The following is a 12,604-nucleotide window of genomic DNA, read 5'->3' as shown; positions in this document are numbered from 1 at the left end:
CATTTTGCGTAGTAAAAGTTGAAAAATTAGAAATAAAAAATTCTTTCAAACATGTAATTTGATGACAACAAATAAAAGAACATGAATAAAAATCGAAACATTTGTAGTTTGAGGTTGAATCTTCAGATTCAAATGATATGTGATTATTTTCGTAGAAATTATCTTTTTGATATAAAGACAAATATGTTGACCATCATGAAAATATGAACAAGATCATCCATTTAATATATATAAAATTGTTGGTCAGAGTTTTAAAAGTTTGACCAAATAGACTTGAAGCTCACAAATCCACCCGTTTCTGACTAACGAAGTTAATCAACGTAAAAAAAAAAAAATAATAATTAAATCGAGCAAGGGCAACAACTCATATTTAAGTAAATGATTATCTCCCTTAAAACTAACCATTTTATTTTTCTCTCTCTCCAAAAAAAAATAAAATAAAAATAAAATAAATAAATAAAAATAATAAATAAATAAACTTCAATAAATCCAGGGCAACGCTAAGTAGATACAGGTAGAATTATAATATATGTCAGTTTATATTTTCCCTATTACAAATATATTAGATGACTTTTTTTGTATTGGTTGTATTGGTTGAAATTAGTTATTTTCAAGTTTTTCAAATTTCAATTTGTCAACATCTGATTTAAATGAAATATGGCTTTCATACGACCTTTCAGGTGTTTATTTTCCATTTATTGACTATTGATAATTTTTCTCGTTGCTGTTTGAATAATTAAAGACAAAAAATTAAAAAAAAAATCAGTTGACTAAAAACAAAAAACATCACCTTTTCATTAAACTCATTTTTATCACTTTATTTAATATTGAAAATAAATTTTTTATTGTAAATATATAATAGTTGTTTTATCCCGTGAGAAGACAATAATTCACACAAACAGAAGCAAGACTGCATGAATCATGAATGAGGTTGAAATGGGATCAAATGGAACTTCCATGCTGATCATAGAAAACGGCAAAATATAAGATGGTTATGCTTGGACACCATAAATAAGCAAAACACATTTGTGAAGTGCAGCAACAGAAATATACACCTTTTTCTCTTTTTGGTTTAAACTGACAGAAAAAGAAAATGAAAGAGACTAAGAAAGTGCTAAATGGCAGTGAGCAAGTGGTGGCTTTGAAAAAGAAAGAGAGAGAGAGAGAGAGAAAAGTGAAAAAGAGAGAAAGAGAAAAAGAGTGAGAGAAATAAGAGAAAGAGAGTAAGGGAGAGAAAGAGAATGAGAGAGAGAGAGAGAGAGAGAGAGAGAGAGGGGGAGGTACATACAGTTGTCCTTACGGAAGAACAACTACATGTTACGATCTCACTTTACAAGCGGTCGACTTTTTTCATCCTCCACACACATGGTGGCCTTGTATCGTTTCACTTCCTCCGTATACTTTGTGGAGGCATTCGTCGGAGCGCTGTCGGCTGTATCCTGAAAAACATTGAACTTCGATGTAAGTATTAGAACATGTTCCCTAGACACAGCACATGTAGTCCTAATTTTAAAACAGACTTCCCCCTCATTTTGTGTTCTCTTTTCTTTGGCTTGAAGTAAAAAAAAAAAAAAATTGAATGCAGAACATCATTTTGTGGAAAGAAAAAGGTTTGCTTTCGTTTCAAGTGTGAAGAAAAGAAAAAGAATAATTTCCACGAAAAGGATAATATGTAGACATAGCGGCCTAGCATAAGCAGCCCAGAAAGAAAATGGCTGCCAAGTTTGAGTTTTATGTAAAAACTGAAACAAAATACAAAGGGGAAGTGTTGTATAATTATTTTTTAAAAAAATTTATTTTATTAAAATGAAAATTTTTATTTTATTAATAAAATAAGAATACGTCAAATTCTTTTTTTTTTAAATACCAAATGAGCACACCCATTAAAATCTGAAACTGAAACTTTAATTTCAATACTTTCACAGAAAACAATAAGCAATGGCTCTTAGAATGTGGCCAACAAGTTCATTCTTGGAGGTGTGAAATCTGTAATTCATAGTGACGGATGGATTCCAATAATTTTCCCTTTGATTCCAATGCAATTACAGATTTTTATTCTTTTTAAATTTCTAAATATAGAGTTGTTTTTATTTGGGGGGGGGGGGAGGAAGTGTTGGATTACCATGTAATATGTGTATATATACTTTTGCAAACGTAAAAATACACTTAGTTTTACTGATAGTTTAAAAATCAATAAATATTTATCATTTCATCATTAATACCAGCCGTGGAACATTAAGTTTTAAACAAAAACAAATAAAAACAATAAAAAGAATCGTTTTTGCATTGAAAAATAGATATATATCTCTCAGATTTCAATACCCCAAAAAGTTTCAATTTTTTTATTCCCGATTCCAATTAACTGTCCCAACACTAGTGCATTGAACCGCTATTCACAATCAATTGATGGTTGGAAATGGAAATATTCAAAAGATGAATTTTGTCATTCAATACAAAAAAAAAAAATCTTTATTTAGCTAAGCTAACTTTCCTCATCTATATATCAATACGATCGAATGCGTGTTCTTTGTGTGTCACACTTACATCCGGGTTGTTTAATTGTTATGTTCTTCTATTTCTTGTCATAAATAATTTTACCAAGAATTCTTCATAAATTTAGGTTTCGGTTTCGAGTATAGCTGATGGCACTTAAATAGTTTATCTTTTTTTTATAAATAATTTTATCAAGAATTCTTCATAAGTTTTGGTTTCAGTTATGGCTGAAGAAACTCAAGTTATACATATATTTGTTTCACAAGTTTTTATTTAAGTCTCAATTCAAGCTAATGAACCCAAGTCATATGGATGTATTTAATTATTTTTGAAATCGCAACTTTATAACATATAAAAATCGATAGAACATTAACTCTATAATAATATATATGAAATCTGCAAGAATTAACATATATTTAAGCGTACTTTACAACTGGGCATTCGTGCTAACTTAGATAAATACTTTTGCAGTTTTAACAAAAAAGCTACAATATTATCAGAGCATCTCCATTTACACTGAACATCTACAGAATGCCAACATCAATATATTACATATGAAGGAGTCCCCTGTGGAATTTCCACAGGTTCCGCTAGTGAATAATTATCCTTATAATTTATATGTGGAATAATGTTTTTCCACAGCATGTAACTTCCAAAAAAAATGGTTAAGTAAAGCAGGCCTCATTGATTGGAGTTGATTTTCTAAAAGAGTTGTCATCAAATTCATTGAACAAAACCCTACTGAATTAGAGGAGAGGAGGGGGGGGGTCATGTCAAAGGATGAATATCCAAAAGAGGTAGAGATCGTCAAAACTAAATGTTTTCATTGGAAATACCACAGAGAAGCCATCAAATCCAGTCACTTTTGAATAAAATAGTTTGTTTTAAATAATTACACAACACTTTCACTTTTTATTTTGTTTGTTTCTTTCAGTTTACATAAAATTTGAAGTTGGCGGCCATTTTTCTTTCTGAACCGCTATATCTATACATTGTCCATAAGAAGTTATGATAAATATTCAGAAAGCTAAAAAAATAAAAATAATTTACTCATACAAAATAGTCATGACTGATGAGACTTATTTAATGACTTTAAAAATTGAGTAAACATTTTCCTGAGAACAATTAAAACTATTACTAAGTTTTTTCTTTTTTAATAGATCAGCATTTTAACATGGATAACTAATATTAAGCTAACATTAGACATGTAAAATGTTTGATTATAATCAGCTAGTGTCTTTCCTAATTTTCTGTGTAGTGCTACCAGAACCAGTGATGAGGCAAAACAGTACCTTTGCTTTTTTAGTTATTTAGTATTTGTATTTTGAAGTGATTTATTGAAATAAAATATTTAAAAAAAATGGACACTATTGAACAGTATACAATAAAAATCAAAAATCAAATTTTTCAGATGAAGATAACACAATTAGTATTTATTTGCACGTTTAATAACACAATTAGTATTTATTTGCACGTTTAATAACACAATTAGTATTTATTTGCACGTTTAATAACACAATTAGTATTTATTTGCACGTTTAATAACACAATTAGTATTTATTTGCACGTTTAATAACACAATTAGTGCAAATAAAATGCAAACAAAGAAAAATTGTGTAATTTTTATCTGTATAGTTTTGTTATTTTTTATTGCATACTTTTCAATAATGTTCTTTCTTATGTTATTTCAATAAATCGCTTCAAAATACAAATAATGAATAACAAAAAAAAAGTGAAGGTACTGTTTTGCCTTTTCACTGGTTCCGCTAGTGCCACTCAGAAAATTAGGGAAGATGCTAGCTGACTATAACCAAATGTTTAAATACTTTAGATAATCTAAATAAATAAATGCAAGCATTTGAAAAATTATTTATTATACCTATATTATCATGAAAACAGAATGGTCTCATTTTAATTAATAATACAACAGTCTACATATATAATAGAAACCAAAAACTCAAATACAATAATTTATATCATTAATATAAATAATCTTTATAACTATTTTCTGACCAGGTTATAATATTTGATGTTATTCATTTGTAATTTTATTGCCCCATTTTCCAATATACATGCAATAACTTGGTTGATATTAATAAAAGTGATTTGATAAAAAAAGTGCGTTAATAAAAAAAAAAAGGATAAATCTTTAAAATATTATGGCCATTAATTTTCAAGGGACGTAATTCGACTGAAAACTAATAATTTTTAAAATTACAATAGATTTATATTAAAGCTATGTAATATAAGTTATATATTTAAAAAAGAATATTTAGAACTAGATTATTAGCTGCCGTATGGTAGATAGTTATTATTATTATTATTATTATTATTATTATATAGATTACATATGAAAGATGGCGCTGTGGAATTTCCACATGACCTGCTAGTTTAGATTATTTTGTGACAGAAAAGGTTAATAATAATTAATAAAAACAGAAGGAATTATTCAGAGTCTTTGTTTGGTAAGCTTGCAGCAAGCATCGGTGGGGGGGGGGGCATAGCTTGAAGATAACCATAAAAAGAAATAAAAAGTCAATGGTGTGGCAGACAGTAAAAATGTCCCTTTTTTTTTTTTAAATTGGAAGGGGGAGTTAAATCTTAGATATTTTTGTAATTTCTTTTTCTTAAAAAAAAAATAAAAAAGGAGGCTGTATACTTCTGTATATTCCATGCAAAATATTTAGCCATGCACAATGTGTATAAATGAAAAACATTTGCATAAGAAAATTGGTTCTTATTCAAAATTAAACCTAATTAAAAAAAAAAAAAACTACAAAAATATTTATAATGTACATACGGAAATGCCACATTCCAAAAATCACATTAATAAATCAAGTATTTTTTTTATAAAGAAAATCATTTTTAAACAATTTAAAGTGATTAATGTGAAATCGTTAGCATTACAAGGCTGATCTTGCAAGTTTGAATTATTGTGAACTTATATACTCCTTTTTTATTTTCCAGATGGTGACACAAGACGGTCCCCATTTGTTTAATCTTAGGATATTATATTCTTATTAAAAAAAATTACTTTATCAATTTATGTAATTTTTGGGAATATGACGTCTTTGTTCCATGATGAGTACATACGCTATAAAGATTTTTCTGTTTTCTGTCATTTTTTTTTTTTTTAAATTAGGTTGAATTCTAAATAAGGACAAAAAAAAATTGAATAATGTGTATTCTAATTACTATTCTCATCTTGGTTGTTATTTTCACGTTTTTGGCCGATAAAATCTACAACCTTCTTCGGATGCATCTCTTAAAACTTGTGAATTCTTACATCAAACTCGAGAACTTACACAGAAGTTCAAACTGGAATGGGTAGATTGTTCTCACTCTGTCAGCCATGATTGTATAGAGATGTTAAGTAATTTTTTTGTTTTATTCTTTATTAGTATCACCTGCAGTGAGGATTGAACCTTCAACTTCTAGAATACTGTCACTTAGCTTGCATTTTTTTAAAGTTTTCAAAATTTGTATAAAAAACAAAGAATTAATAAAACATGTTAAAAACACTTTAAGAAGAGTTAAAAACATTTAATTTTCAAAAAGGAAACACAAATTAAGTGGATTGTCCTTAATCTGTGGAGTTTTGAAAGAAATACTTTCCTTCTCATCAGAGGGTAGGAATTAGCAAAATGCGGAATCGGATTTTGCTGGTAAAGTATTTAATGAAACTACAAGTAATCTCTATGGCTTACTTGGTAAAAGTTAAAAAAAATAGTGAAGCAGAGAGAATGGGGAGAGAAAAAAAAGAAAAATGATTTCACGTGAATGGATGGTCGAGTGAAAAGTAGAATATCCAATAACGGTAAAATCCAAGAAAAGTTGGTAAAAGTTTGGTATCCAGAAGTAAAAATCCAAAGGAATCGTGTGACTGGAAGATATTTTGATGTCATCCAAAAGGCAGAATTCAGTGAAATAATTCACAAATGGGCACAAGGAAAAAAAGAGTTCAAAATATTATTATTAAAAGAAAGATAAATTGTGCATAGAATGAAAAAATGGAGAAATTTCAAGACGATTTGAAGCATCTTGAAATCTTTTCTTGGATTTTACCGTTATTGGATATTCTACTCTTCACTCGACCATCCGTTCACGTGAAATCATTTTTCTTTTTTTTTCCCCCCATTCCCTCTGCTTCACTATTTTTTTTACTTTTACCAAGTAAGCTCTATAGCTTACTTGTAGTTTCATTAAATACTTTGCAAGCAAAATCCGATTCCGCATTTTTGCTAATTCCTACCCTCTAATGAGAAGGAAAGTATTTCTTTCGAAACTCCGCAGATTAAGGACTATCCACTTATCTAGTGTTTCCTTTTTGAAAATTAATTCTTTGTTCTTATTATAAGCTCTATTTCCTATTTGGTTTTATTGAGCTTTTACATCTGGTTAGGATTATTTTATAAATATTAAGTCTTTAATATTTATAATATATTTTAAGTTTGCTATTTTGGATTATCTTTGTAAACTTAATTGTAATTCTTATTTCATTATATATATAAGATCAAAAACAACATAGGTACCATTGGTTTTAAATCCGACAAAGAGGAATAGCATGTGACCATCCTGTGTGTACTCTCCTCAGTTTACAATTTGTTGCTTTGGAAAATGACAACTTGCATGTTGTGGGAGGTTGTAATGATATTTCGATTCTCTATCCTATTTTTTTAATTTAGTATATTTTACAGATATTTGCAGCAGAACTAAGTTGAAAAAAAACTTTTTTTGATCTGCAAATTTAAACCGGGGTTACAATGACCTCTGAGTGTCTACAGCTGTGAAATCGATGGTAATTATCCTCGTTGTGATCTTCCGTAATACATAAATAAATATTACATTCTGGCGCTTATACAGTTTAGTCAAGACATTAAAAAAATGAAAACATTGAAAAACAAAAAGTTATATTGTACGTACTCGTTATAGTCTGAAGTTCTCCAAAAAAAAATTTCACTTAATTTGATGAAGTAGTTTTTATTTTACAGCGAAAAAACAATTTGTTATGATACCGAGCAAAAGGTTCGATTTTTAGGAAGAAAAGCTAGTATTAAATATGGGAAGGGGTGTCAGCGCTTTAACTGGAGTTAGCTCCCTTTGGAGAGTTCAACAAATTTCGCAATGGCTGACTTCAACGCGCTCTCATAAAAACGTGTTTTTCTGTTGTAAAATAAAAACTACTCAATCAAATTAAATGAAATTTTTTTCTGGAGATCTTCAGTCCAAAACAGATACGTACAATATAACCTTTTTTTCGATATTTTCATTTTTTAATGTCTTGACTAAACTGTACAAGTACCTACATTCTTAATTAAAACTATTTTCTAAATAATCGAGCACTCAGAGAAGATGCTGCTCCTTACTGATCTTACAAATATATATATTAGTGATGGGACGATTCCAATATTTTTCCCCGATTCCGTGTTAAATCTCTGATTCTGATACAATTATCGATTCTGATTCCTTTAAAATCTCTAAATATTTAACTGTAGAGTTTTGTTGTTTTCAAATTATTTTTCAGATTTCCGTAAAAAAAAAAACACCAAAAAAAAAACAGAAAAACATGTAACATATGCATATATTTTTGCAAACATAAACATAAATTTATGATTTTAATGTTATTGGTATTTTTAAATCAATAAAGATTTATCATTTTTTTTTTTTTTCAATTACCATTAGTAATGGAAAATTAAGTTTCAAACAAAGACAAACAAAAAATTATCAATTAAAAAGAATCATTTATGGCATCGGAAAATAGGCGCAAATTTTGCCGATTCTGATACCCCCAAAAGTTCTGATTTTTACGATCCCCGATTCTGATAGCAGTGTGAGAATGCCACTTGTTTTCAAATTCATTTACCCAAGTGATTAATAGTTTTGCTAGCTAGCACACAAATGCCTGCACTGACTTGCCCTTTTGACAAGGTACAGTTTTATTTATATATATTTTGAATAATTTTTTACGTTATTATCATGGATAACTTTTAAATTATTAAATACATAATTTTTCATTAAATAACTTCACATGTATTGAACTAAAAACCAATATTTTTTTTCAAAAGTGCTCAATACATATGTAGAGCTATTATAAGTGAATTTATAGAAACACTACAAAAGCCCTACATGGATGAATCTACGTTTCAATAACCCCTGAGGAAACACTTAATATTGTTATCTGGTGTTTATATAATTTTAGTGATTTTACATATATATATATATATATATATATATATATATATATATATATATATATATATATATGATTACTTCATTTAATCATATAAATATAAGAAGATATAATTTTATGCGTAAATCTTTCAGCATTTACTTTAACAGTGCTCAATACATAGGTAGAACTAGGTAGTAAGTTATGAAAATATATATGGCAATTAAGCTACACAAAATATTCCGCATTTAATTCTTGTGAGAATTCGTAAATCTGACGAATTCTCATGAGAATGAAACGCAGAATATTCTGTGTAGCTTAATTGCCATATATATTTTTATAACTTACTATATATATATATATATTAGGTTGCTGCAAAAATAATATCGTTTTTTGACGTTCAACTATATACAAAAAACAACATTATTTTTGCACCAACCTAATATATATAATTTTATTCAATTTAAGTAAACAAGATTACAATTAGTTACAATACTGTTTCAATCTAAAGTGATCACATCAGGCAACCCAAGCCTCAGGTTGTTACTGAGGCATATCTTACAAACAACAAAAAAAGATAGGCATGCCTCAATAACAACCTGAGGCTTCTTCTGATCAAAACAGTAGTTTAATTGTTGTAACCAATTGTAATTTTGTTTACCTAATTAAAGTGAATAAAATAATATCTTGCTCTTTTTATTGAGCACTATCAACTACCTCATTAAATTCAATGTTTCTGTTACTTTTGGACATTTGAAACCTAGATTATATATATATATATATATATATATATATATATATATATATATATATATAACAATTGAAAACTGAAAGATTTTTTCTAATTTTTGTTTATTCATGTTGAATATGTAAACATTTCCTTCTTATGTCTAGAAATTAGCAATAATATTTTAAAAAAATACTAGACCACCCGTGACCCGTTGGGTCAGTACGTTATATTAGCTATGGAATTCATGTATGAGCGTGACACTTGTGGCATAAAGAAAATAGTTTTTTTTTACATAACAGAAGCATTTCTATGAAAGTATATTAAAATGAAAAAAGAATATAGATAGATTTCTATGAGTCGTTCTGTTTATTATAATTGTTATTTTTTTTTTAAATTACAGTTACTGAATTATAAGTGGTTGGTCATACTTATAGGTAAATATGCACTGAACAGGTATCATAATCCTTATTATAGTTAAATTCAAATTTTGATATATCATCTTTTAAATGAAATTGTTAGTTGAAAGTACAGAATAATAAAAAAAACATTTCCTTCTTATGTCTAGAAATTAGCAATAATATTTTTAAAAAATATTCAATTAATTTATTTATCAAGATCTGCCATCTTTGCAAAAAAAAAAAAAAAGAACAAAAAAAATGAAGTAAAACAAATTCAAACTTGAAATGCTAATTATTTCAATCAAATCAATTCGTCATTTAATTTGTTTTTGTAGATAATTTGATTAATGCAATCAAAAAAAAAAAAAATGACTAAAGATGACTCATTTCTTCTGATTAAACAAATGTCCCATCCCCTTCGGACACTAGTTATACAAAAAATATGGAGAAAAACACAGGGAGACAAATAATAATTAAAAAAAAAAAAAAAAAAAAAAAAAAAAAAAAAAAAAGAATCCTTGCATGCTGTACTTACGGAAGAGTTGATTCTCAATTTCTTGACTATTCCTGTTTTGAGGGTGCGTCGAGAGTCACTACGCCTTTTCCCTACCTGGGAAAAGAACACTAAATGAGTGAGAATAATGAATTATTGAATCATGACAATCAGCATTTCAGCTCTGTAACTGGATTGCATAATTTAGTAGAAGTTAGCAACAACAAAAGTAGTAACATTTTTTAATTAAATCTTTTTTTTAAAACCTTTTTCTTCATTTGTGTAATCAATTTTTTCTTTTTTGTGGACTGTTATCCTCATCTTTACAGTTGTTGTTTCACCATGTTTCAGCCAACTCATCCTCTGGCCTTCTTCAGGTTGTTAACCTCGATGGAATAGGAATGCTGAGTCTTGTCGGGGCCTGTGGTACAGTGGACAGAAGTGCTAAGTCTCTACGGTTCCAGGTGAGCATTGTCGGAAGATAGCGGTTTCAATCCTACCCAAAGCAGGCCAGAGGATTAGTTAGCCAAAACATGGTGAGACAACAACAACTATGGAAGGCAGTAATTACTGTGGATACAGTTTAGAGATTCAGCATTTCTATCCTGTCACGGTTAATCACCTGAAGAAGGTCAAAGGAGGAACTGGCCGAAATGTGGTGAAAACAACTATAAGGATGAGGATAATAGTCCGCAAAAAAAAAAAAAAATTGAATACACAAATTATGGAACCTCATCTGAAAAGATTCCAAAAAATATAAAAATAAAATATCATATGAACCTTTTTCTTCATACAAAGATAACAGCACATATGCTACAAGTTTCTTTTTCTCCACTAATCATTGGAAACCACGAGTGCAGATCAAAGGAAAGATATTAGCAAATGGATTTTATAGCAAAGCTATGGATTTACTGGTACCGGCATGAATTGAAACTGCATTATATGAAAACTAGTCATAAATGCAAAAAAAGTTTTAGTGCAAAGAGTTCATGAAATGGGGAAAAGAAATGAACAATAAATGCTAAAGATTTCTTTTTCTCCATTAATCATCGGAAATCATGAGTGCAGATTGGCGTTTCACGAAAAATAGGAGTACAAAGAAGAGAAAACTATTTCGGTTTCAGGATTTTTTTTTTTTTTTTTAGATATAAACTGATAATTTAGACTAACATTTGCATCTTATCAACGTTTCACTCAATGTAACCTCTGTGAAGACAAAGCAGCACTGAAACTAAGCAGGTTGAACTCGCTTTTCCCCAAAGGAGGAAGTTTCATAGGAATATCCAGTTCACAAGTGGTTTCCAGTTGCTTGTATATGCCATTAAGGGAAATGACAACACATGGTTTTTGCAGAAACATGTCAGCATCCTTCCTCATACAACACTTGTTATTCCCAAATGGTCACCTATCTAGTACTAGCCAGAATCAACATAGCTTAACTTTGGTGATCTGAGAACAGCTGTGTCAAACTGATTATGCCTATTAAATGTGACCTCTGACCTTCATTTGTATTTTGTCTAACTTGAGGATATGTTGAACATGTGAATCTATACAGAATTTTGAACTGAACTCTTTATTTAATTTATGGCGGTGGATTGTTCTTGTTGTGTCAGCCATGACTGGGTAGAAGTGTTCAAACAATTTTTTTTTTATATAAGATATGTAGTGCAGCAGTTGAAAATTTTGAGTAACAATCAGTCCTAAGTGACAGTCTTCTGGAGATTTAAGGTTCAATCCTCATCACAGCCAATACTAGCTAAGAAAAAAAAAAAAAAAAAATGACTTAACTATTTCTACTCAGTCATGGTTGAGGAAACTAAAACAATCTACTCCTGTGGATAAAATAAAATGGTCAGCCTGAAATTCCATATAGATGCCAGAGTTTGACAAGTTGGACCTGAAAAATGTTGAAAGTTATATCGGCCAAAATGTGAGAATAACATCCAATTTGAGAACATATGACACTGGCATTCACACTAATCGGGTTGAATTGGCTTCCTTTGAAGGAGGAAGTGTTATGGGAATATTAAATTCACAATCAGTCCCTAGTCACATGTATATCTCGATTAAGGGAGATGACAATATTACGTTTTTGTAGTTGTTGCAGGAAGATGTCAATTTTCTTCTAAATATAGTGCCTAATATTCCAAAATGGCCACCTATCTGGTACTGATCAGACTCAACGTTGCTTAACTTTTGTGATCTAAAGAGAACCAGTATGTCAATCTCATATCGTATATCGACATGAGAATCATTAAGAGATTAATGTAGTTTGCTTGAAACATTGTCTTAATTTCAAGCCCTTTTTGAATTTCTGCAAA

General features: G+C 29.1%; 1 protein-coding gene across 1 annotated transcript in view; it reads right to left on the bottom strand.

Moving 5' to 3' along the window:
• Positions 1-791: 791 nt before the first annotated feature.
• LOC145280035 (telomerase RNA component interacting RNase-like) overlaps positions 792-12,604 on the bottom strand; it is a 25,374-nt gene continuing 13,561 nt past the window's right edge. The window contains exons 2-3 of the mRNA XM_080131697.1: positions 10,326-10,400; positions 792-1,439 (exon numbers count right to left, since the gene is read on the bottom strand). Coding sequence (XP_079987823.1) covers positions 1,326-1,439; positions 10,326-10,400 — 189 coding nt within the window. The 3' untranslated portion in view covers positions 792-1,325. The remainder of the gene's footprint in view (positions 1,440-10,325; positions 10,401-12,604) is intronic.

The sequence above is a fragment of the Euprymna scolopes genome, chromosome 7 (assembly GCF_053919585.1).
Source record: "Euprymna scolopes isolate OS-2025 chromosome 7, ASM5391958v1, whole genome shotgun sequence".
In the NCBI taxonomy this organism is placed as follows: Eukaryota; Metazoa; Mollusca; class Cephalopoda; order Sepiida; family Sepiolidae; genus Euprymna; species Euprymna scolopes.
Note: the sequence above shows the minus strand (reverse complement) of the source record. Positions and strands in the feature narration are given on the sequence as shown.